We start from the raw sequence: 27,044 nt of genomic DNA on the forward strand, positions 1-27,044 counted from the left end.
ATGTTACAGATAGATCTCAAGCGTTATTGCTCACAAGGGATCAGTTATAAACTGTACAAAATAGCATCAAGGCAAGTGATTTATGATGAACAAGTCAAATTATGATTTTTTTTTTAAACACACCTTAGTCAGAAGTCTTTTTAGGATTCAATGAACATGTACAAATGGAAAGTATTTAAGGCAGAAAATGCTTTGATATCTTACTTCAGATTAGTAGAAAGCAGATTTTATTCTTAATACTGTTTAATTACAAATTACATTTTAAATACAAATATCCAATTTAACCCATACCCACATCAGTGCATATCTAGGCTGAAGTCTACAAGGCTGCTTTGGTTTATTTTCAGAGGTCACTATACTTTACCAGAAGTCACAAATGGGCAGTTAGTGCAGTTATAGTAAGCAAGCCAAAACTTTTATTATCCATGGAAACTACAGTTTGGCAAGTGCAGCACCAGTCACTGTGGGATATGGTTGAACTATTTGTCCAATGTATTCATTCAAACCCTATGGAGAATCTCAGTGCATTTCAGACTGAATTGTTTACTGTACCAGTCTAATAGCTCACCAGATGCATATTAATAACTAAATGTATTCAGATACAGCTTGGATACCAAAAAACAGAGCTAAATGAAAGTGGTAATTCAAACTATGCCTTAGATTAAGAAATAAAAGGCACACTCAAGGTTGTTTAAGCATTGGATAGACAACATAATAGATTGCAAAGTGGGTCTGTCACATGTATGCAATTAAGCCAAGCTATGTAGCTTTGTGGCAGGGCAATGGTTTCCCATCTCATCAGTAACAGAAGAATGGTCCGTGTGCAAATTCCCTGTCCCTCTTCCCATAGCTCCTGTAATGACTTTCTTTTAGAGTTGCTGAAAAAGCTGGTCCTTCTCTTGTTGAAGTTCCAGGATATGCTGTTTGCCTAAGTTAATGATCCACTCAGATGTCAAAGAAAGGATCCAAAATGTTGAATTAGTCAATATAATGCGGATTGGTGACGTGCTAACACTCTGCTCCAGCTCTCAAAGCATCCGAAATATATCTGGAGTTGAGAAGAAAATTGTTTATGCACAGAATTTTCTCCACCTTACTCACTAAATCCATTCACAGTGAGAACAGTGAGAAATAAACTGTCTAGCCTCTTTCGATATATCTGAAGTCTTGTGGCATTGAAAGATTTGTTCTCCAATATCCTCCAGTTCTAAAATTTTCCAACATCTGGCGTGCATAAGAAAATCAGAGCATCTGCTGGCTAACAGCTGTCCGATATGCAGATCACAAATAAAAACACAAGCAGCCATTGTTTTGTTGACAAATTTATCACATAGTCAACAATTTTTTTCCTGGTTTTGAGAAATAATATTGATTAAACCAACTTCTATCACCACATTGTGCAACTGAAAAAATGATTAATTAAAACATTGATAGAAAACTTGTCTATGCAACAACTTCACGTAAATAGAGCCATCAATTCCAGTGCTGGACCCCTGAAATGTGGACACCTAGGTCCAGTAATGACTGGAACAATCCCCCTTTGACACAAAAGCCAACCAAAGCTGTAATGTGTCTGCTTCCATTTGTTTGGGCATTGGACTGGGTTGATAAGCAAGTAAGATGAAGGGCAATAAAAGGAATGGGGTCTTAAACATGACATTAAAGCTTTGCTACACATCTTGGTTGCAGTCCAATAGCTTCCTTGCTCATCAGTAACAGAAGAATAATTTGTGGGCAATTTCCTGTCCCTCTTCCAACAGTTCCTACAAATCATTTCACTTTAAGGCCGCTAGTTCCTGGAGGAGCTGTTCCTTCTCCCGCTGAAGTTCCAGAATATGCTGTTTGTTCTGATCTAGGCGATCCTCCAGCCACTGTAGCAGAGGACCACTAATGGATGACATCTGGCTACATAGATTCTTTGTGAAAACTAGAGAAATAAAAGATGAAACGCAAATATTGTCAGTCAAGGAATTTTAAAACCACATTGGGTATATTCCACATGGGTGGATATTTTTGTATCCAAAAGATAAAACAGTTGAATCCTAAGAAACATGTAACTAATTCAGAGCAAACAAGTACTACAAATGAAACTCTAAAGTATGTCACACCCTGAATTTAACCCATCCTTATTAAAAAGTACTCAGAATTACACATACTCAGTGATTTGCTCACATCTAGCAAATGTGAAGTCAAAGAGCTCATTCACAGTTTGTACCATTTATTTTTAATTGGATCCATAATTTTACATATTAAATGGGAATATTACATTAAGGTACCTCTTCCCCATCCTTTTATTCTCTTTTAATTCACCTGTTGGGATTTATTTAATAATAGGATTGCTTCTGAGCAGGTGACTTCCAGTTTAAGATGCATCATAGCATATATCTAACAGCAGAGAACGAGAAAGTTAGCTAGATGTCAGATTTTTCAAGCAGATTTGCAACCTTTTTCTCTGTTTTAAACTAACTTAGAGGTAATTTCTGTAACATTGCCCTTTAAAAGCAAATAATCTATTGAATCAATTTGTTTGTGGAAAAAAAAATCATACATTTCACAACTCACAAGTCATGCACCCTATGATACAAAATCTCAGAAATCTCTCACATTCTACATTCACCCATTACCAAAATCATCTATTTCAATCCAGGTAACATTACCTACTTCTGTCCCTATCTCATCGCCCTGATTGCCAATGAAACCCCCTTCCTTGTCTTTATTAACTCTAGGCTCTCAACTTCTCGAACACTGTACAAGCTTCACAAATTGCAATTCACCCAGAACTGTATACAAAAAATTCAGAATTGTGCATATTCCTTCCACATGCGGTCAGCTATTGGCCTATGCATTTGTGGGGTGGGTTGGGGCTGGAGTTGCTGGGGTCCTGAGGGACAATAGCCTAGTAAATTTTGAACTTTTGAAACTACCCTAATAATCATCCTTTCTCTTCCAGTTAGAAATTATATTGCTGTATTCCGTACAATACGCTGGCGCTTTTTTTCCCACCACCCTCAGTACAACAGCACTCTTCCCTTTTCCCCCCATTTAAAAATGCTGAGCATTCAAAGAAAGGATTAGCTTTGTTCACTATAATCACTTTACATCAACAGCTGTACTAAGATAAGACGTTAATCAACAGTGAAGAATGCATATCCAATAATGGGCAAGAAGTGCACACACACAGACGGGTAACATAGAGCTCTAATTCAGGGTAGCAATTTCACAAGACACTCCACTTTTAACCTAGCGCCATCAGTTCTACCGATCAACTATAATTCCACAACTATAATATGACATGCACTCTTGTGTAATCTGTAATCAATCTGTGGCATAGCTCCAGACATGCTCCAAGCGTATTGCAAACACTATAACATTTTCAATATCACTGAAAATCAGGCACCTCACAGAAGCATCTTAAACATTTCCTCAATTTAAAAAACATGTCTGCTTATGGCTGCAGTAATTCTTCAAGGTGCACTTGAACATAAAGCTGAACATTTTTCTGAACACTGCATAAGTACTCAAAGAACACCAATGGCAAAGCTTCAAATGTCACCTCTCTCAGTGCTGTTCTCTGTAATTTTGTGTCTTCTATATAGAAGTTTGGAGGTCTTGTGGCATAGTGGACACTAAGAAGGATTAGACATTTAAGCAAATAGTTAATCATTCTTCCTGCAGAAAACCCTTGTAAGCTGAGGGGGAGGGGGGAGAAAAGAACCCATCTGTAAATGGCTCTCTTTTATTTCCAAAAAGTTCCCTCCACCTTATTATAGCTTCTTCAACTCTTTCTGTTTCCCCAGCAATCATCAGGATCAAAGATGCAAGTCTCCAACTATACTCTTCAATTATGTCACTCAGTGTGCAATTTATTTTTTTAAAAATAAGGTTTTGCAGACATTGAGCCATCATCTACCTGATCCATTGTGAATCTTGGTTATAGGGTCCAGGTGTGTCAGGCTGAAACAAATGATAGAGGGTTACAGCTTATGGAGAACTTTCTGTTGGATACCAACATCTATTGACAGCAAGAAAGTGAACTAGATTAATAAACTTTAAACATACAAGAAACAGGCAAGAGCGCAGTATAATCTATTGAGCCACCGGAAAATGATTATTCAGTTTCCAATAATATAAATGCCAATAAACTAAAAGTAAATATAAGCTGGGAGAAGAGAAAGCATACTAACTGAGCCTCCTGCTACAGGGAGGAGGAATGTCTCATGATTGTTTGTATAAGAGATGATGGATAAAACTGATGCTCATGCCAGTTACAGTGGCGTTAGTGTAATCAAATGCTTCTAAATAATGGTTTCAACAGAAGTATTCTGTTCAAAAACAATGGAATTTCAGAGTGAGAACTGTTTTGTTGATGTGAACAGCAATGAGTTAGTTACCATCATGTATTATCTCTGGAACATATACTGGTTTTGATGGAATCAATTTAGAAAAAATAGGTGTAACTGAACCAGGATCACAACATTTGATTATTGTGAAGAAGGGAAAGACTAGGTGGTCAGGCTGCTGGCTGCTCTTTCACTCTCAGAGGGAGTCAAAGTTCACTCTGTCTGAAAGCCATTAAAAGTCTCAAGTGAATGGGGCTTGGCAGTCTCAACCTCATACGTGTGAGCTTGAATCTTTAGGAGAAAATATTTAACTCGGGTTCTAACATTCAAACATAAATCTGATGCAGCTTTAAATTTAATTCAGCACTAATTTCAGTTTAAGATAGATCATATAGATGACTGATGTGAGAAAATGACATACAGGGTGCTCTTTAAAGATTTGGATTAGCACAGTGTTGTGGCAAGGTATCTATAGGTGACCCATGTCATACTTGGTTATCAAGTTCTATTTGGTGATGCTCTCTGCAAAAAGGGAGAAGCATTAACATTTCAACAGTAGCACCATCTATTTGATAAGTAAAATGCAAATGTTTATATAAAAAATAAATCAACAGAATCATAATGCAATTGACAAAACCATAACCATTTTTATGACATGCAGGAGGGAACAAAGTGCAGTCCTTTAGTTTACACTATAACGCAGATTCCTTTACAGCACTGACCTCTGTTTTCTCTCCATAGTGATCGTGTGTCTACTTAAAGGATAAAATGGTTGCAACAGAACTCCAGGACTTCATTGACAATCTATATTCTTTTTTACACAACATAAACATAGGAACACAAGTAGGTCATTTAGCCTCTCGAACCTGTTACACCATTCAGTTAGATCATGGCGATCTGTGACTTAACTCCATATACCAACCTTTGCCTCATATCCCTTAATGTCTTTGGTTAACAAAAATCTATCAATTGCAGATTTAAAATTAATACTTGATCTACCTATGGGGGTTGGTTAGCTCAGTTAGCTAAATGGCTAGGGTGTTGTGTAGAATGATGCCAACAGCACACATACAATCCCCATACTGGTTGTAGTAGATTATAGGAGCCTGTCTCTTTGCTTTGTCCCATGCTTGATGCGGAGTGGTGCCTCTCAAGCCAACAGAGAGATGCCCATGGTCCCTCATAGACAATGGCTAATTGCCTTATCTGAACTACCATTAACTGCAGTTTGTGGAAGAAAATTCCAAATTTCTACCACTCTTTACGTGAAGAAGTGCTTCCCAATTTCACTCCTGAAAGGTATGGCTCTAATCTTTTGACTAATACCCCCAGTTCTAGACTCCCTAACTAGCAGAAATTGTTTTTCCCAATCTATCCTATCTGGTCCTCTTAATATCTTGAAAACTTTGATCAAATTAACCCTCAATTTTCTAAATTCTAGGGAACACAACCTACTTTGTGTAATCTCTCCTCATAATTTAATCCTTACAGTCCAGGTATCATTTTAATAAGTCTATACTGCACTCCCTCCAAGGCCAATATATCCTTCCTAAGATGTGATGATCAGAAATGCTCGCAGCATTCCAGGTATGATCTAACCAGAGCTTCGTATAGCTGAAACATGACTTTTACCCTCTTGAATCCCACTGCTCGAGATACAAAGGCCAACATTCCATTAGTTTTTTTGATTATTTTCTGCATCTGTTCATGACATTTTAATGATATGTGTACATGGAAGCACTAGTCTCTTTAGGCCTCCACTATTTCTATTTGAATATCTGAATATTTGTCACTATTTGAATAATGTCATACTGAAAGCTACATTATATTTCTTACTCTACCTGTGAATTCTTCTGTAAGCATCCTGCTCCTCTTGACAAAGAATTTTTGGAAGTTCCACAGCAGACTCCAGGCACACTTTACCAATGGTTTCATGGGGCACTACGTGGATAGGGATTTCTATGCGTTCATACCTGTAAGCAAGTTATCAAAAGGTTAATGCCATTCTGATGACATCCTAGCCTATAAGCTTAGTTCAAGTACTTTATATTTGTATGACACCAGGTTAAATTACAGCCCTACTAACTTCTATGCATTTTAAGCACAAGTCTCTAACTTGAAATTGTTTCCTCCACTAATTGGTTATCTCGCACAAAGTTCAAATCCTGTCAGAGAAGGCAAGCAATCAGCTTCCAGCCTATGTGAAAAGTACTCTGAAACTACCGCGGGGATATATGCATGCATGGGCCAACTGTCTGATTTTTCCATTACTTCCACTTGGCATTTTCCCATAATTACCAGATTAATCACCTCATATTAAAACTAAGGCCCTTAGTTTATATTATTTTCACCAGAATAACATACACTGCATTATACTTACTCAGAACCTTTCTGTGCCTGAATTGACTGGAAACAGGTATAGAGAACTCGGCCAGTCTGAAAAAAATATGTAAAAAGGCAAAATATACTGTTTAATCCTGCCACCTAATTTTCTAATGTCTTCTTAATTTAGCCAATAAGTCCATCAAACTGGTAGTTTTTAACCGCAAGAGCTACAAGAAAAGTCTGGGTGGAATTCAATCATTAACTATTCACATAATCATGCTGCTTCTTAGAATCATCATAATTTTCCAGGAGAGCACCAATACCTCAATTAACCTTGCTTTGAAAGTAGCCATAAAATTAGTTAGTAAATCACCCTTTCTCTATGGTCATGCATTCAAATCTAAGACAGATTGAAGTGATAAATGTGACTTTCCCCTCTGATGGTTGCAAAGTTATGGATGTAAAATGAGTTTGGATCAGTATCAACCTAAGCCTACAGCACAAAACTATTGGTGACTCATTACAAGTTGGCAATCACACTCATCAAGGCAACAAGGAGGATTTGTTTTGGAAATGAACATGTTATTTTGTTGCAGCTCTTTTTTTAGTTTGGACTTTTAAAAATTCATTCAAAATATTATAACATTACTGGCATTGACTGCATTTATTGCCCATCCCTAAATGTCCTTGAAAAAGTGATGGTGATTCGCCGCCTTAAACTAACTCAGTTTGTGTGGTGAAAGTACTCCCATATTGCTGTCAGGTAGGTGGTTCCAGTGATGACGAAGAAATTCCAATCTGATTCCTACATACGAACAAGGAGCAGGAGCCATTCATTACCTCGAGCCTGCTCCGCCATTTAATAAGATCATGGCTGATCTGATTGTGACCTGAAATATGCATTCCACCTATCGCTGATAATCAATCACCCCCTTGCTTACCAAGAATTTATCCATTTCTGCCTTAAAAATATTAAAAGACTCTGCTTCCACCACCTTTTCAGGAAGAGTTCCAAAGACTCACGACCCTCAGAGAAAACAATTTCACCTCATCTCTGTTTTAAATGGGCAAACCCTTATTTTTAAACAGTGACCCCAGTTCTAGATTCTTCCACAAGAGGAAACATCCTCTTTACATCCACACTGTCAAGACCCCTCAGGATCTTATATGTTTCAATTAAGTCACCTCTTACTCTTCTAAACTCCAGTAGATACAAGCCTAGTCTGTCCAACCTTTGCTCATAAGACAACCCACCCATTCCAGGTATTAGTCTGGTAAAACTTCTCTGAACTGCTTCCAACACATTTACATCCTTCCTTAAATAAGATGACCCAATACTGTACACAGTACTCCAAGTGTGATCTCACTAGTGCACTGTACAACTGAAGCATAACCTCACCACATTTGTATTTAATTCCCCTCACAATAAATGATAATGTTCTATTAGCTTTTCTAATTACTTGCTGTACTTGCATACTAGCCTTGTGATTCATGCACTAGGACACCCAGATCCCTCTGCACCTCGGAGCTCTGCAATCTCTCACCATTTAGATAATATGCTTCTCTTTTATTCTTCCTGCCAAAATGGATAATTTCACATTTTCCAACATTATACTCCACCTGCCAAATCTTTGCCCACTCACTTGTTTGTTTGTAGCCTCCTTCTGTCCTCTTCACAACTTACTTTTCTGTCTATCTTTGTGTCATCAGCAAATTTGGCAACCATCCCTTCAATCTCTTCATCCAAGTCACTTATATAAATTGTAAACAGTTGAGGTCCCAGCACTGATCCCTGTGGCACACCACACGTTACATCTTGCAAACCTGAAAACGACCCATTATGCCTACTCTCTGCTTCCTGTTATGCAGCCAATCTTCTATCCATGCCAATATATTACCGACTACGCCATGAGCTTTTATTTTCCGCAATTGCCTTTGATGTGGCACTTTATAAAATGCCTTCTGTAAATCTAAATACAGTACATTCACCAGTTCCCCTTTATCCACAGCACATGTTACTTCCTCAAAGAACTCCAATAAGTTGGTTAAACACAATTTCCCTTTCACAAGACTCTGCCTGAAGACCTTGACATTTTCCAAGTGCCCTGCTATAACTTCTTTAACAATAGCTTCTAACATTTTCCCTATGATAGATGTTAAGCTAACTGGCCTGTAGTTTTCTGTTTTCTGTCTCCCTCCAGGATCTCATTGGCTAACAGAGATTTTGCTTCAGTAAGCTTTCATTTTGGTCTATCCGGCATCAACAAGGGCCGCATTAATGTCATTTGTTAACAACCATTAAAGGGCTAAAATAGGTCTCATGATTTTCTCTCCCATCCTCTGAGGAAGCAGTAAACCGCTAAAATAAAAACAAAATATTGCGGATACTGGAGATCTGAAATAAAAACAGAAAGTGCTGGAAAAACTCAGCAGCTCTGGCAACATCTGTGGGGAGAGAAACAGAGTTAACATTTTGAGTCCAATATGACTCTTCTTCAGAAGTAGTAAACCATCACTGACTGCCACCAAAGGGGCAAATATAGATTAGAAAGAGGTGGTTTTGACCTTGGTGTTCTTGTCCTCAATGAAACAGGAGAAGATCAGCCCCACAAAGCCCTGGTCCATCATCTGGTACATGGCCTGAGTACGGACATCTGTCAGAGATAACAGAGAAGTTACAAAGTAATCGATCACGTTTTGCTTCTTGAACAAATCACTCATGTGCAAACTGAACTGGCAAGGAAACTAAATGGACCCCAAACTATTCCAGCAAGAAAACATTAACATAGTTAGGATCTGCACTGGTATATTAGGAGGCAGAACACAAATTTCACTAGCAAGGTCCACTCTTATTGTGATCTAATGCATAATATCAAAAGAGGTAGCATAACAAGGAAATAGCCCTCCTGCAGAGTTACTGTAAAAAAAACCCTTAAGTGAAAATATCTACTGCCTGCTAAGTGAATAGCAAAGAATTATTTTTTCTCTTTTTAGCAGACTCAAACAAAATTTTGAGAGATCACAGGTGCTCATGCTGCAAGATAATGTTAGATAACAAAACCTGTAACAAATTAAAGACACTGGGTAAAGCTTGCTGATGACTTAAGGGTAAATGCAAAACCATCCAAATGTTTAGTACAGGCTTGCCCAACCCGCAGCCTGCATCTGTCTGCTGTCTCTGCGGTCTCCAGAGCCAGTTTTCAAAATGCTGGCTGAACGGGTAAGCTGGAGTGGAAGATTCCACAAGGAGATGCACCTCCAATCATAGGCTGCTTCCTCTCCGCGTTTGCTCAGAAACAGTCTGTGATTGCAGCAGCAGCGAACACCAGCGGTGGTAAGTTTTCCGGGGACAGAGCGGGAGCGAGCAAGCGAATTAGAGAGTGAGTGTGTAATAGTGAGCAAGCAAGGGAGCACGTAATAGCGAGCAGGAGAGCAAGAGTGAGTGAGGGAGAGTGAGCGAGTGTGTGTCTGCCTTACTCCCAGTCTCAGGTTTCTCACATGCTCTCACCACCACACACCAACACATACTCACACAGAGGGTGAGGGTGAGTGCGTGAGCACCCTGAGCCTGGGAGTGAGCCGGACACACACACATTCATCATTTTGATTAATTACTCTTTTTTAAACTTAACAATTTAATGGTATGACATTGCATTATTTTTGCTCAGCAAGTTGTTTCTTTTCTTAATACCACAGCCTTTTTTTTGAAATTGAGGTTAATGCTGTGCCAAAACTTATCTTTCCAAAATTTGCTCATTGACCCCTTGAATGAGAAAAAAAAATGGAAATGTGGACCCCCCTCCCCCCACAAGTGAAAAGGTTGGGCCAGTCTGGCTTAGTACAAATGTGAAAGGCCTTTTGGTTTATCAAGTTTATCTTTAAATGGAAGCCTATCAAAGCATCCATACATCTCTTTAATAGCTTTCCCATCCGGGCAGTAAAGTTGGCATTGTGGATTGGCCATTTATTACACACTCTACCAATTTTTCTTTTCATTGAAGTTGGTGGGAAAACTCAGGTGGTGTGCACAATGAGCAGTCAATCTACAACGGCAACTTCAACATCTGCCAGTGAAAGTTAAAGTCTATCTTGCAGTATCTTGGCTCATACGTAAAAATAATCTATTTGAGCAAGGTCAACAACTTTGGCAGTAAGGAGCAAAGGGGAGAAAAGTAATTGTGAACAAGAGCAACCTACTCTCTAAACTGCTCCCATAGGTCACCTTAGCTCCATTGTTACATGATGCCCAGTTCAGTCATGTACTTACCCACATGTGAAGGCCATACGGTGATATGAGGGTGGGAATGATACCATCCCACCACTCTCATTGGGCGACCAGTCATTTCAGCTAACCTGTGCAAGTTGTCAAAGATTGTAAATGAAACCTTTATCGCATAAGCTTTGGGCAATGCATCTTTCCCAGAATCCTGCAAACCCACAAACTTTATATAATTTAATCCTCCCTAGAATCCTATGACATCAAAGCACACCAAAAAAAGGTGAACTTTTCCTAATCTAAATAGGAATACAGAAAATAAGTTTGTGAAGGAATATTATGAAGAAAAAAAAATTCCAGTCTCATCCCAGTACCTTCCAGTTAAAAAAGTAAGCAAAGTTTAAATTTGTCTGTTTAATATTTTAAATATAACAGAGGGAGATTTACTCTTCACCTCCAGGCAATTTTATTCTGCATTCAACTTCAAAACTCATGTATAAGACTAACATTTTACGTCCTTATTTAGAACTAAGAATGTGGGGTGGCAGATGTGGGGAAGGGGATGATCATTATGAAGAAAATCACATCCTTCCTCAGGTTTCCTTCTAGTGGAGCTACTTCTCTAGAGACAACGGATCCAGCAGCAGTTTACCAATGCATTCCTTTTCGCTACTACTGTCAGCTGTTGCTCTGCTGCTCCAGTGCTGATATTTAAATAGTATTTTTCCCTCTCCCTCCTGTCCAGACTTCTGTTTCTGATTTTCTAAAAGTAAGCAGGGTAGATGCAGGGAAAAATGAAAATTCAGCAACAGGAGCCAGCACTGAAATCAAAACTGTCAGTGAAATATCACAACAATAGTAAAGTAGAGCAATTAGCTAATGGGAATGCACTGTATGAAATAAAAGTGAGGGACAGTGTATTTGTGGATCTATCAGCCTACATGAAACAGCAAATTTAGGGTATCAGAAGCTTTGTCATTTCAGTGTTCAATTTATAGGGAAGTCATGCATTTTTTGGGATGGAAATTGTTCATTGCCTCATACGTGAATAAATATAGTAACAAATACTGTTAACTGACCTCGGACTGCTTCACTAGATAACAGTGGAGGAAGCTATACTCTCCAATTAGCCCATGTTATATCCAATCTTGGGCTGCCAAAGGAGGACACGCTGTCTCCAAAAGAACCTATTTCCCAGTGTTTAGATGCCTCATATTGATAAAATATTTTTTAAAATTATGGTAACATTGCAACTGCTCGCCAACAAAAACGTGATTGTATATGAGTCCAAGAGTCTGTACTGAAAGTAATCTCTATGGAAAGGATATCTCAGCTTCAGTAGAGGCTGCAGAAAGTTGCTCTGGAGAAATTTCCACCCGATCCTTGCGCTTGTCCGAGCGGCGAAGAATAATGACAGAATGAATATGAACAATTCTGCTTGTGTCAACCTATAGCAAAAATGAAGAGGTTAATTATCTTCTATTTCATTCCTAGCTTATCAAATGGAATTAGTAGCACACTGGAATAGGACATTATCTCTCTCCCTTGAACCTGGTCTCACATCCAGCCAGAAAGAACAGATGAAAATCTCTCTCTCTTTGCTAACTGTGTGATTTTGCAATTTCAATCAAACTGGAGACTATTGTGCAATAGTGATCCACTATTGTGGATTAATATGATCTACTAAGATTCCAATTAATTGGAGCAAGATAAAGAGACCTCTGCATCCCATTCATGTTATACCTGAGAATACATAATGCTGACACTGAGTAACTAAAATGGAAAATGTTCTATTTTCCTTGTGGTAACATGCTTCACCTTACTAAAACAAAACTGAATAAAACATAACACAAAAACACCGATGGATGCTGGGAATTTTCTCAGTGTTCCTTCAATCGATCATTTGGCAAATGTGCTGCTCATGTGGTGAAAAGTGGGTTCCTGCGAATCTTGAAGTTTATTTATTCAGTGTGTGCATAGCATTCTCAGTGGCTAAATGGAGCTCTTTAAGCCCACCTTCAAGTTTATTTAGTGGACACTATTGTTTGGACTGCACCACAGCTGTAGCCTGGATGGTCTTGGTGATCCACTGATGTTGGGTGGCTGCACAGAGGCCTTGGTCAGTCCAGAAATGGTTTAAAATGGCCCACTGTCACTGTTAAAGATCAAAGCTGGATGGACAAGCAGTGGAGGCTACGATGAGAGTGGTTTCTGGTGGGTGTTTCCTCCTGCAGTAGGTCCTCAACTGTTACTCCTCGGTATGGTGGGTTTAACCATATGGGAGGTGTGAGGGAAGGCAGATTACTTGTGGGTTGAAGATGTCATTGATTAACGGCAGGCTTGGGTTGGAGTAGACCTTCCCCAGTAGCTTGCCTGCTTCAATTACCCCACTGATGTGGGGAGGCAATGTTGCTCAGGACTGGGAGCCAGGAGAGGGGAGTAGGTCAAAGGGTACCTGTCCTGATGCACATTGTTGAGTTGCACATCAATAAATTTGGTGCGGGCAGAGTAGTACCATATTATAGTGTAGTATTCTACAGTTGAGTACATGATGGCAAGAGCAGAGGTCTTAATCTGTGATCCCCTTGAAGTACCAGCCAGTTTACTGAGGAGGTAATCACAGGTTTTAATTTTTTCTGCGGTCTTGATGAGGTGCTGTTTGTATGTGAGAGTTCTGTCAAGGGTGACACCTGGATAAACAGGGTGGGGATCGTGTTTCAGTCTCTGGCCATTCAGGTTGATGTTCAATTCCCTCTTAACATCGGCATTGTGAAGGTGGAATGTGCTAGAGACTGTTTTACTGGTGCTCGGTTTTAGGCACAATGTCTTGCAGTAATTGGCCTGTTTTGCCTTCCAGCTCAGGGTAAGTCTGAGCCTGTATGCCACAGCAAATGTCATCTGCATAGATAAACTTCCAGGGCCGAGTTGGGGGTAAGTTGTTGGTGTACGAGTTGAACAGAGTTGGGGCTAAGACAGGCCCCTGGGGTAGCCCATTCATTTGTTTGCTTCTGGCACTACCTTGTCACCCTATGCACCCTGAACTGCCTAAACCAGAATAGCAGTTCAATGGTGCCAGTAAGACAGGGAGGGAGAACTCTTGAAGCTGAGATTGAAAGAATCTCTGAAGAAATACTGAAAATAGTTTGTACCTTTTGGATTGAATCTGGGTACTATTGTTATCTTGCAGTGCCTGGTAATATATCTACAGCAGTGACCAGGAGGAGAGCAGCTGAGCAGGAACAGAGCAAGATATAAGGTGCAGTGGAAAGATCAGGCCTGAGAGCAGGAGGAGTGGGAGCTGAGCGAGAGCAGAGCAGGAGCGTGAGCATAGCTTGCTAAAAGTCATGATGGCAGAGCAAAGGTATGGCCAGAAGCAGCACAAGCGAAAATGGGGTGAGTGAGGTCAGAGTCAGTGCAGGGAGCCATGAACGGCTTAACATGAGGGAACTAAGATCAGTATCAAGGACAAATACTGGAGGTAAGGATTTCAGAACTAAGGCATGGAACTAGATTTATTAAATCTTAAATTTTCTTTCTTATAATTTTAGTTCGTAGTCCAAGATATAAAGGGCACCTCAGTCCAGTCAGGAGCACATCTGTTTCACTTGGGAACTCCAGGAAAATTCTCATGTCCTGGACAACCACACGTTCAGGAAGTGTCATCAGCTAAAAGAGCTCGAGCTCCAGATTTCGGAGTTGGCGTGGCGGTTGGAATCAGTGTGATGCAACCGGAAGACTAAGATTTTCACGGATAGCACATTTCAACAGGTGGTTACCCCACAGCTTAAGGATGTGAAGGTAATAAGCTTACCCCTAGTGGTGGGAATGCTTTTAGGAATTATAATCTGGGATAAAATTATCACTTGGATTAGGATAGATTAATTAAGGAAAGCTAGCATAGATTTTTAAAGGCAAACTGTGTTTTAACTAATTTGATCAAGTTTTTTGACAGGTGGCACTTGTCTCGATACCCAACCATGAATCAAATTGTTGGTGCAATCACAAGTGAAGCTAAATGCAATCACTAATTTTCTTCCTCCTCCAACCCTAATCCTAAACCTTCTTATTTGACACTAACACCTGAATTAATTTCTTGTTGTTCTATTCTGAGTTGGGAGATTGAAAACAGCGCGAGTGGAGAAGCAGTCGGGAGACTGAAAACAGCGCGAGTGGAAAGGCAGTCGGGGGATTGAAAACAGTGCAAGAGGAGAGGCAGTCAGGAGATTGAAAACAGCATGAGAAGAGAGGCAGTTGGGAGACTGGAAACAGCGCGAGAGCAGAGGCAATTGGGAGATTGAAAGCAGTGTGAATGAAGACAGTCAGGAGATTGAAAACAGCACGAGAGGAGCGGCAGTCACGAGTGTGAAAACAGCATGATAGGAAAGATAGTCGGGAGATTGAAATCAGCGTGAGAGGAGAGGAAGTCAGGAGATTGAAAACAGCACGAGTCCTAAAACACATACCTGCGTAATTAAGAAACAGATAACTTTTAGTTGTATTTATGGGTGATACTAGCACTTAATAAGCACAGTAAACTGTAGTATGCATAGGAATTATTCTAAATTAAGTTAGAAAATATTTAAAATAAATTAGTAAATAAATACTGTAGTATTAAGGTATGTCAGTGCAGCTCGGCCAAGTGGAATATGCATCCTGCAGGATGTGGAACGTCATGCAGGCACAAAGTGCTCTCAATGACTACACCTGAAGGAAGTGTCACCAGCTGCAGAAACTTGAGCTCTGAGTTGCGGAGTTCAAGCGGCGGCTGGAGTCACTGTGGTGCATCTGCAAAGCTGAGGATTACGTGGATAGTACATTGAGAGAGGTGGTCACACCGCAGCTGAGAGGTACACAGACAGAGAGAGAATGGGTGAACGCCACAGTATCTAAGAGAAACCCTGGTGCCAGGGTCAATGATGTCACAGAGTGGCTACAAGACACTCTTTCAGGGGTGGGAGAGCAGCCAGTGGTCGTGGTCCACATTGGTACCAATGACATAGTTAGGAAAGGGGACGAGGTCCTGAAAGCAGATTTTAGGGAGTTAGGAAGTGAATTAAAAAGCAGGACCTCAAGAGCTGTAATCTCAGGATTACTCCCAGTGCCACGTGCTAGTGAGCATAGGAATAAGAAGATTGAACAGTTTAACACATGGCTGGAGAAATGGAGTAGGAGGGAGGGCTTTAGATTTCTGAGGCACTGGGGCCGGTTCTGGGGTAGGTGGGACCCGTAGAAGAAGGACGGGTTACACCTTAACAGGACTGGGACTAATGTCCTCGCGAGGTGGTTTCCTAGTGCTGTTGGGGAGGGTTTAAACTAGATTGACAGGGGGATGGGAACCTGAGGGGAAATTCAGAGTGGAGGGGAGAAAAACTGGCAGTGGGAAGTAGAGAAGTATTAACTGATAACGAGGATATTTCAGAGAGTAGTATCAAGGTAGATAGAATACTTAGAGAGTTCGATAGAATTAGAGTAGGCAATAGTAAGTCTTTAGATGGGGTCAGAATAAGGGGGAAGATAAAAAACCTAAATCAGGGGTAATGTGCATGTACCTGAATGCACGCAGTGTGGTTAATACGATTGGTGAACTTCGGGGACAGGCTAACAAATGGAATTATGATATTATTGCTATAAGGGAGACCTGGTTCAAAGAAGGGCAGGACTGAGTGTTATATATTCCTGGGTACAAGGTGTTTAGGAAGGACAGGAAAGGAAGAAAAGTTGGGGGGGGGGGGAGATAGTGGCAATGTTGATAAAAGATGATAAAAGCACTGGATAGAGAGAATGTTCTAGATGGGTTAAGGATGGAATCTCTCTAGCTAGAGGTAAGGAATGAAACAGGTGCAATAACATTGATTGGTGTAGCATATAGACCACAACTAGTGGAAGGGATGTGGAAAAACAAGTTTGCAAAGAAATTATAGAGAGGTGCAAGAATTATACAACAATCATAATGGGGGATTTCAATTGTCAAAACATAGACTGGGATAGGAATAGCACAAAGGGACAAGATGGTGAGAGTTCTTGATTGGAATGTGTTCAAGATAATTTTCTGCAGCAGTATGTTTCCAGTCCAACAAGAGGACGTGCACTTTTGGAACTGATTCTGTGGAATGCATTGGCCCAACTGGATCAAATATCAGTGGAAGAGCCTCTAGGTGACAGTGGCCATTATATCATAAGGTTTAGGTTGGTCATGGAAAAACGACAGGCACAATCCAAAGCAGGGATAATTAATTGGGGTAAAGCCAACTTTGATGGGATGACAGTGCATCTGAGTCAAGTGAGTTGGAATCAAATGTTGGCAGAAAGGACGGTGGTTGAACAATGGGGCACCTTCAAAGAAAAGGCATTGCAGGCAATGTCAAGGTATATTCCCTTGAAGGGGGAATAAGTAGGACAAATAAATCCAGAGTGCCCTAGATGACGAGAAAGATAGAGGTGAAGATAAAAAGGAAGAAGTGTGCGTACAACAGATGCCAGGTAGAAAATATAATGGAGAATATAGAAGGACCAAACTAATAAGAAAAGCAAGGAGAGAGAGCATGAAAAGCATGAAAAGAGGCTGGCAGCTAATATAAAAGGGAATCCCAAGATCTTCTATAAGCACGTAAATAATAAAAGGGTGGTAAAAGAAAGATTAGGGCTGATTAGGGACAAAAAAAAGGGGACTTGCATGCGGATGATGAAGAAATAGTAGAAGTATTGAACGAGTACTTTGCATCTGTCTTTACAAAGGAAGAAGATGCTACCCAGGTCGAGGTGAGAGGGGAGGTAACTGGTACACTAAAAGAATTTACAGTTGAGAAGGAGGAGGTGTTAGAAAGGCTATCTTTACTTAAAATAGATAAGGTACCAGGACCGGATGAGATGCATCCAAGGGTACTGAGGGAAGTGAGTGGAAATTGCAGAGGCGCTAGTAAAAATCTTCCAGTCTTCCTTAGACACAGGCAAGGTGCTAGAGGACTGAAGAATTGAGAATGTTACACCCTTGTTCAAAAAAGGGTGCAAGGATAAAGCTGGCAACTACAGGCCAGTTAGTTTGACCTCATTGGCAGGGAAAGTTCTGGAAACTATAGTTCGGGATAAAATCAATAGTCACTTAGACAAGTGCAGGATAATTAAGAAAGCCAGGATGGATTCATTAAGGAAAAATCATGTTTAACTAACTTGCTGAAGTTTTTTTGAGGAGGTAACAGAGAATGTTGATAAAGGAAACGTTGTTGATGTGGTGTATATGAATTTTCAAAAGGCATTTGATACAGTGCCACACAACAGATATGAGCAAAATTCTAGGTCATGGAAAGTAGGCACTTGGATAAGAAATAGGCTTAGTGACAGGAAACAAAGAGTAATGATAAATGGTTGTTTTTCAGATTGGAGGAAGGTTTGTAGTGGAGTTCCCCAGGGGTCAGTGTTGGGACCCTTGCTCTTCCTGATATATGTTCATGACCTAGGCTGTGATGTGCAGGGCATGGTTTCAAAATTTGCAGATGATACGAAGATTGGAAATGTTGCCAACTGTGATGAAGATAGTCTTGAACTTCAAAAGGACATAGACATGTTGATGGATTGGGCAGACAAGTGGCAGATGAAGCTCAATGCAGAGAAGCATGAAGTGATCCATTTTAGCAGGAAGAATATAGAGAGATAGTATAAAATAAAGGGAGAGACTCTGAAGGAGGTGCAGGAACAGAGGGACCTCGATGTACATGTACATAGGATTTTGAAGATGATAGGGCATGTTGAGAGAGCAGTTAATAAAGCATATAGTATCTTAGGCTTTATAATAGGGGCATTGAGTATGAGAGTAAGGAGGTCATGTTGAACTTGTGTAAGACACTAGTTATGCCTCATCTGGAGTACTGCGCCCAGTTATGGGCGCCGTGCTAGAGGAAGGATGTGAAGGCATTGGAGAGAGTACAGAGGAGATTCACAAGAATGATTCCAGAGATAAAGAACTATAGCTATGACGATAGATTGGAGAGTTTGGTACTCTTTTCCTTGGAGAAAAGAAGGCTGGGAGGAGACTTGATGGAGGTATTCAAGATCCTGAGGGGTATGGACAGGGTAAATAGTGAGAAACTGTTCCCACTCAAGAGAGCATCAAGTACTAGAGGGCACAGGTTCAAAATAATTGGCAAAAGGAGTAAATGTGATGTGAGGAAAGTTTTTTTCACCCAGAGGGTGGTTGGAGTTTGGAATGAACTTCCTGAAAGGGCAGTGGAGGCAGTTTCAATCAAGGTATTCAAAAGGGAATTAGATTGCTACCTGAAAAGAAATAATGTGCAAGGTTACAGGGATAAGGCAGGGGAGTGGGACTAGGTGGAATGCTCTTTCAGAGAGCAAGTGCAGACTTGATGGGCCAAATGGCCTGCTCCTGCACCTAATTTGTATCTTCGTATGATTCTGTTGGACAGCAAGACATGACTAACACCCTCATTTCTCATTTTTAAAAGACGCACTTTCCACAGTCAACTCGACATATTTTCTTGTCAAATATCTGAATATTTTCACAAACGAAACTACCAACACAAGTACTGAATTGCAAACTGCTAAGGAACAATGAGCTCCAAGTGATTCACGGAACTGAAACTGAGGCTTCATTGGTATTAGGTGACTGACCCTGTTCTCCCTTCCCCCCGTTATGAACTATGATGGCTAACAGCTAGTTTCTGGGCTGAGTTACTAAGTGGCTGAGTTCAGTCAGTAGTAGAACAAAAACTTTGGCCTGTTGCTGTGATGTTGGTTGCTAAAGTCCCTTTGTTGGAGGTAATGCTATATTCAGACATTCCCTGGAACTTTAATACATTATTACTGACTAATCACAAATAGTACAAAATGGCATAAAACAGGCACCCCAGCTCCAAAGGTGCAGTGCAATGTGGCTAATAGAGAATTTGGAAGAAATTTCATTTTTTTCTTTATGGGAAAGGCCGCATTTGTTGCCCACCCCTAAATGTCCTTTACTGAGGGGCTTGCTAGGCCATTTCAGAAGGCAGTTAAGAGTCAACAACATTGCTGTGGATCTGGAGTCACAAGTATATTTCTTTCCCTGAACGATCAATGATAGTATGAAACTATCTTTACAGTCCAGATTTATTAATTGAATTTAAATTCCACCAGCTGTCATGGCGGGATTTGAACCCATGTCCCCAGATCATTAGACTGGGCCTCTGGATTACTAGCCCAGTGATATTATCACTATGCCACCGTTTCTCCCCACCTCAAGGAGTAGTTAAAACAAATAGTACAGATGTAGGAACACAGGGCTCAGGAGCAGGGGTAGGCCATTCGGCCCTTCAAGCTTGCTCCACCATGTGATAAGATCATGGCTGATCTGCTTGTGGTCTCAACTCCACTTTCTTGTCTGCACGTCCCACCCCTCTCATTCTTCTAAACTCCAATGAGTACAGGCCCAACCTACTCAACCTCTCCTCATAAGAAAATCCCTCCATACCCAGGATCAACCTAGTGAACCTTCTCTGGACTGCCTCAATGCCAGTATATCTTTCCTTAGGCAAGGGGACAAAAACTGTTCACAGTATTCCAGGTGTGGTCTAACTAGTGCTTTGTATAGCTTCCCTGTTTTTAATACCATTACCTTTGAAATAAAGGCCAACATTCCATTTGCCTTCCCAATCACCTGCTGAACTTGTATGCCAGCTTTTTGGGATTCATGCACGAGGACCCCCAAATCCCTCTGTGCTGCAGCTTTCTGCAGTCTTTCTCCATTTAAATAATATTCAGTTCTTCTGTTCTTCCTGCCAAAGTGCATAACCTCACACTTTCCCACATTATATTCCATCTGCCAAATTTTTGCCCACTCACATAACCTGTCTATATCCCTCTGTAGACTCTTTGTGTCATCCTCACTACTTGCCTTCCCATCTACTTTTGTGTCATCCACAAACTTGGCGATAGTACATTCATTTCCCTCATCCAAATCATTAATATATATTGTAAATAATTGTGGCCCCAGCACTGATTCCTGTGGTACTCCACTAGTTACAGGTTGCCATCCTGAAAATGCCCCCCTTATCCCAACTCTCTGTCTTCCATTAGTTAGCACATCCTCTATCCAAGCTAATATACTACCCCCAACACCATGGGCTCTTATCTTATTAAGTAGCCATATGTGCGGTACCTTATCAAACGTCTATTTTGAATCCAAATATATTACATCTACTGGTTCCCTTTTATCTATTCTGCTCATTACCTCCTCAAAGAATTCTAATAAATTTGTCAGGAATGATTTCCCCTTCATGAAGCCGTGCTGACTCTGCTCAATTATATTATGTATTTCTAAATGCTTTGCTATTACATACTTTAGCCAATCCTTTATCCATGCTAACGTGTTACCCCCTACACCAAGTCTTCTTATCCTGTCTAATAATCTTTGATGTAGCACCTTATCAGATGTCTTTTGGAAATCCAGGTACACCATTTCTACAGGTCCCCCTCTATCCACCTTCCTTGTTACTTCCTCAAAGAACTCTAATAAATGATTTAAACACAATTTCCCTTTCACAAAACCATGTTTACACTGCCTGATCCTGTTATGATGTGCAGCTACTTCTTTTAAGACCCAGGATGCAGCCCATCTGATCATGGAGACTTGTCGGGTTTTAGGCCCAATTGTTTTCCCAGCACCTTTTCCCTGGTGATGGTGATTGTTTTAAGTTCCTCCCTCCCTTTAACCTCTTAACTTCAATTTTCTTGTATTTAAAAGGTAAACTAAATAAGCATATGAGGAAGAAGGAAATAAGAGGATCATGCTGATAGATGAGGAAGGAATGGGAAGCTCAGACGGAGCATAATCACTACCACAGATTGGTTGGACTGAATAGTCTGTTTCTCTTTTTTTCATTCATTCACAGGATGTGGGCTTTGCTGGCTGGGCCAGCATTTATTGACCATCCCTAGTTGCCCTTGAGAAGGTGGTGGTGAGCTACTTTCTTGAACCGTTGCAGTCCATGTGGTGTAGGTACACCCACAGTGCTGTTAGGAAGGGAGTTCCAGGATTTTGACCCAGCGACAGTGAAGGAGCGGCGATATATTTCCAAGTTGGAATGGTGAGTGACTTGGAGAGGAACTTCCAGGCGGTGGTGTTCCCATCTATCAGCTGCCCTTGTCCTTCTAGATGGTACTGGTCATGGGTTTGGAAGGTGTTGTCGAAGGGACCTTGGTGAATTCCTGCAGTGCATCTTGTAGATGGTACAGAAGGAAGGACATTGATGCTACTGTGCGTCGGTGGTGGAGGGGGTGAATGTTTGCGGATGTGGTGCCAATCAAACGGGCTGCTTTGTCCTTGACAATGTCAACCTTCTTGAGTGTTGTGGGAGCTGCACTCATCCAGGCAAGTGGGGAGTATTCCATCACACTCCTGACTTCTGCCTTGTAGATGGCAGACAGGCTTTGGAGAGTCAGGAGGTGAGTTACTCATTGCACAATTCCTATCCTCTGACCTGCTCTTAGACCACAGTATTAATATGGCTAGTCCAGTTCAGTTTCTGGTCAATGGTAACTCCCAGGATGTTGATAGTGGGGGATTCAGTGCTGTAATGCCATTGAACATCAAGGGACGATGGTTGGATTCTCTCTTGTGGGAGACGGTCATTGCCTGACACTTGTGTGGCACGAATATTACTTGGCACTTGTCAGCCCAAGCCTGGATATTGTTCAGGTCTTGCTGCATTTGGACATGGACTGCTTCAGTATCTGAGGAGTCGCAAATGGTGCTGAACATTGTGCAATCATCAGCAAACATCCCCACTTCTGACCTTATGAATGAAAGGAAGGTCATTGATGAAGCAGCTGAAGATGGTTGGGCTGAGGACACCGCCCTGAGAAACTCCTGCAGAGATGTCCAGGAGCTGAGATGACTGGCCTCTAACAACAACAATCATCTTCCTTTGTGCTAGGTATGACTCCAACCAGTGGAGAATTCTCCCCCCTGATTCCCATTGACTCCAGTTTTGCTAGGGCTCCTCAATAACACACTCTGTCAAATGCAGCCTTGGTGTCAAGGGCAGTCACTCTCACCTCACCTCACCTCAGGAGTTCAGCTCTTTTGTCCATGTTTGAAACAAGGCTGTAATGAGGTCAGGAGCTGAGTGGCCCTGGCGGAACTCAAACTGGGCATCAGTGAGCAGGTTATTGCCAAGCAAATGCCGCTTTATAGCACTGTTGATGACCCCTTCCATTACTGATAATAGAGAGTAGAACAATGGGGTGGTAATTGGCCGGGTCAGATTTGTCCTGCTTCTTGTGTACAGGACATGCATGGGCAATTTTCCACATAGCTGGGTAGATGCCAGTGTTGTAGCTGTACTGGAACAGCTTGGCTAGGGGCCCGGCAAGTTCTGGAGCACAAGTCTTCAGTACTATTGCCGGAATATTGTCAGGGCTCACAGCCTTTGCAGTATCCAGTGCCTTCAGCCGTTTCTTGATACCACACTAAGTGAATTGAATTGGCTGAAGATTGGCACGTGTGATGCTGGGGACCTCCGGAGGAGGCCGAAATGGATCACCCACTTGACACTTCTGGCTGAAGATTGTAGCAAATGCTTCAGCCTTATCTTTTGCACTGATATGCTTGGCTCCTCCATCATTCAAGGAGGAAGCTCCACAAATATCCCCATCCTCAGTGAGTTGTTTAACTGTCCACCAACATTCACGACTGGATGTGGCAGGACTACAGAGTTTAGATCTGATCTGTTGATTGTGAGGTCGCTTAGCCCTTGCTGCTTATGCTGTTTGGCATGCAAGTAGCCCTGTGTTATAGCTTCACCAGGTTGACACATCATTTTTAGGTATGCCTGGTGCTGCTCCTGGCATGCCCTCCTGCACTCTTCATTGAACCAAGGTTGATCCTCAGGCTTGATGGTAATGGTAGACTGGGGATATGCCGGGCCATGAGGTTACAAATTATGTTCGAGTACAATTCTGCTGCTGCTGATGGCCCACAGCACCTCATGGATGCCCAGTCTTGAGTTGCTAGATCTGTTCGAAATCTATCCCATTTAGCATGGCGATAGTGCCACACAACACAATGGAGGGAATCCTCAATGGTGGGATTTCATCTCCACAATGACTGTGCGGTGGTCACTCCTACCAATACTGTCGTGGAAAGATGCATCTGCGGCAGGCAGGTTGGTGAGGATGAGGTCAAGTATGTTTTTCCCTCTTATTGGTTCCCTCAGCACCTGCTGCAGCCCCAGTCTAGCAGCTATGTCCTTTAGGACTCAACGAGCTCAGTCAATGGTGGTGCTACTGTGCCATTCTTAGTGATGGACGTTGAAGTCCTCCACCCAGAGTACATTCTGCACCCTTGCCACCCTCAGTGCTTCCTCCAAGTGGTGTTCAACATGGAGGAGCACTGATTCATCAGCTGAGGGAGGGCGGTGCGTAGTAATCAGCAGGAGGTTTCCTTGCCCACATTTGACCTGATGCCATGAGACTTCATGGGGTTCAGGGCCGATGTTGAGGACTCCCAGGGCAACTCCCTCCCAACTGTATACCACTGTGCTGCTACCTCTGCTGGCTCTTTCCTGCCGGTGGGACAGGACATACTCATGGGTGGTGATGGTGGTATCTGGGGCATTATCTGTAAGGAATGATTCTCATGAGGATGACTATGTCAGGCTGTTGCTTGACTAGTCTGTGAGACAGCTCTCCCAATTTTGGCACTACCCCCCAGATGTTAGTAGGGAGGACTTTGCAGGGTCGACAGGGCTGAGATTGCCGTTGTCATTTCCAGTGCCTAGGTCTGTCAAGTTTTGTGACTTTGTAGCGGTTTGTTACACTGAGTGGCTTGCTAGGCCATTTCAGAGGGCATTTAAGAGTCAAACACATTATGTGGGCCAGACCAAGTAAGGGCGACAGATTTCCTTCCCTATAGGGCATTACTGAACAACAATCGACAATGGTCCCATGGTCATCAGCAGACTTTTAAATCCAGATTTTTATTGAATTCATTTATTGAATTGAATTCTGGGGTTCGAATCCCGTGGTACCCTACGACAGTAGTGACAGTACCACTACGCCTGTATATGCTGTATATCCAATGTAATTCTATATAATCCTTGATCTATGCATTGTGGTGGGGCTCGCAGATATCACAGATTTCCCTATACACAGAAAAATACCATTCAAACATTTCCCCTACAGTTTGTCAATCCTTTTTAAGCACATACAATCGCTCTAACTCAAAAGCATTGGGTGGCTTTCCAATACAAATGAACAATGAATAATTAAGTACAAAGCTGATATATTGCTTAGCAAAACAGCACCACTTTTCCAGCATTTCCAAACTTAATTTTATGGTTGCATTTTGTTTTTGACACTACACAGAAAAATAGCTTGGAGGGAAAAAAAAGTGCAAAACTAACTACACAAGTACATTTTGCTAAGAATCCATCAAGACCTGGGAATCCTGCTATTGCGATAAGGCAGCTGTTAAGAGGTGATGGTACAAGGATCGCCACCTTTCCCAAGTCACAAACTGAACAGCAGACCAGGCTGGGAACATAGGAATTGCCAGATGAAGAAAGATAAATGATCCATCTAGTTTGCCATCTATCATCCTGGTAGATGCATAATACAATTATGGTGGAGTCATTGACTATAATCATGGCAATCACTCTTTATCAATTAGCTCATGGAATAAAAGGGACAGTAGCAACATGGATACAAAATTGGCTGAGTGACAGGAAACAGAGGGTAGTGATTAATGGATGTTTTTTCAGGCTGGGGGAAGTTTTACAGTGGAGTTCCCCAGCGTCAGTGTTAGGACCCCTGCACTTCCCGGTAATATATTAATGACCTAGACTTGGGGTACGGGGCACAATTTCAAAATTTGCAAATGATACAAAACTTGGAAGCATTGTGAACTGTATGGAGGATAGTATGCAACTTCAAAAGGACATAGGCAGGTTGGCGGAATAGGCAGACAAATGGCAGATGAAATCTAATGGAGAGGTGTGAACTAATTCATTCTGGTAGGAAGGACACAGAGTCACAATATGAAATAAAGGGTACAATTCTAAAAGGGACGCAGGAGCAGACAAGCCCCAGTATGTATGAGCATAAATCACTGGAGGTGGCAAGACATGTTGAGAGAGAGCAATTAATAAAGCATCCTAAACAGCTGAACGGCTTTCTTCTGCGCTGTAACAATTCTGTGATTTACTCCACAACATGATGTGAGCAAAACTCAAGTAGTAGAGAGCTGGGGCAAGTATAGATCCAACATCACTTGTCCTTCCCAAGCAAGCTACACTTACCACATTAAATAACTCATATCGTATACCAAAATATTATTTTCTGGGGAAAAAAGCCTATTTAATTTGTATTTGAATGAAACAATAACAGTTTCCGCCATCTCTCTAGGGAACCTATTGGAACGTGTGTATTGTTTCCGCAGAGATTGGGTTTGAGGCTTGAGTTCTGAGATTTGCTCTGTTGAGGTATCAATACCCTCAATAATTAATCCCTGCACATTAATTTGGAAGGGGTTATTTGCAGAAGCTCTTTCAAAACCCCAGCACAGACAAGGATAGGGAGAATGGCCTCTTGCTATGCTCTATGAATTTGTAAGGAGCATCCCATTGAAGGAGCGACGGATCCCTGTAGAAAATCAGGCAATGCCAGCTGGTTTGTCCTGATGATAGGGTGGGACAGCCTTAAGAATGATGGCCCTCGGTCCGTGGGGGCAAAGACTGAGCAGTGCCCTGTCCGGTTGCTGAGATGACCTTGGTTGGGGGGGTGGTTGAGGGTGGGCGACGGTTGCCAGGGTGACGATCTCCAGGCCCGTTAACCAAGATGACCCTGGTTGGGGGGCGACAGTTGCCAGGGTGACGATCTCCCGGCCCGTTAAACAAGATAACCCTGGCTGGGGAGGGGGGGGTGCGACAGTTGCCAGGGTGACCCTGGTTGGGGGGGGCGACAGTTGCCAGGGTGACGGTCTCCCGGCCCGGTTGCTAAGGGAAGGGTTCGAGTACCTCTCCAATACAGAGTCCCATCACTTCCTCTTTCTCCGTGGACAAAGCGTGATTTAAACAGACGAGGAAGGCGTCCGAATCCACATGAACCCCGCACACCGCCATGTCCGCCCGGCCTATTCTCGGAATCAAACGTAAACTCGATTTAACCAAACCGGATCC

General features: G+C 41.8%; 1 protein-coding gene across 1 annotated transcript; it reads right to left on the reverse strand.

Moving 5' to 3' along the window:
• Positions 1 to 191: 191 nt before the first annotated feature.
• Positions 192 to 27,015, reverse strand: brcc3 (BRCA1/BRCA2-containing complex, subunit 3). Its single transcript, XM_078547157.1, has 8 exons — positions 26,883 to 27,015; positions 12,209 to 12,329; positions 10,933 to 11,019; positions 9,231 to 9,319; positions 6,721 to 6,776; positions 6,182 to 6,313; positions 3,911 to 3,954; positions 192 to 1,927 (listed from the first exon to the last, which is right to left on the reverse strand). Exons 1-8 carry the CDS (start codon positions 26,985 to 26,987, stop codon positions 1,776 to 1,778), a joined length of 786 nt encoding a protein of 261 aa, XP_078403283.1. The 5' UTR covers positions 26,988 to 27,015; the 3' UTR covers positions 192 to 1,775.
• Between the last annotated feature and the right edge of the window lie 29 nt (positions 27,016 to 27,044).

This window comes from Cetorhinus maximus, chromosome 8, assembly GCF_964194155.1.
Source record: "Cetorhinus maximus chromosome 8, sCetMax3.hap1.1, whole genome shotgun sequence".
Classification (NCBI taxonomy): Eukaryota; Metazoa; Chordata; class Chondrichthyes; order Lamniformes; family Cetorhinidae; genus Cetorhinus; species Cetorhinus maximus.

Excerpts from the sequence above, each read along its gene's own strand:
- brcc3 (XM_078547157.1), bottom strand. The coding sequence starts at position 26,987 with ATGGCGGTGTGCGGGGTTCATGTGGATTCGGACGCCTTCCTCGTCTGT. Across the intron at positions 6,314-6,720 it reads CAGGCACAGAAAGGTTCTGA|GTATGAACGCATAGAAATCC; the intron begins GTAAGTATAATG and ends ACTTGCTTACAG. Across the intron at positions 3,955-6,181 it reads GCTTACAGAAGAATTCACAG|CCTGACACACCTGGACCCTA; the intron begins GTAGAGTAAGAA and ends CATTTGTTTCAG.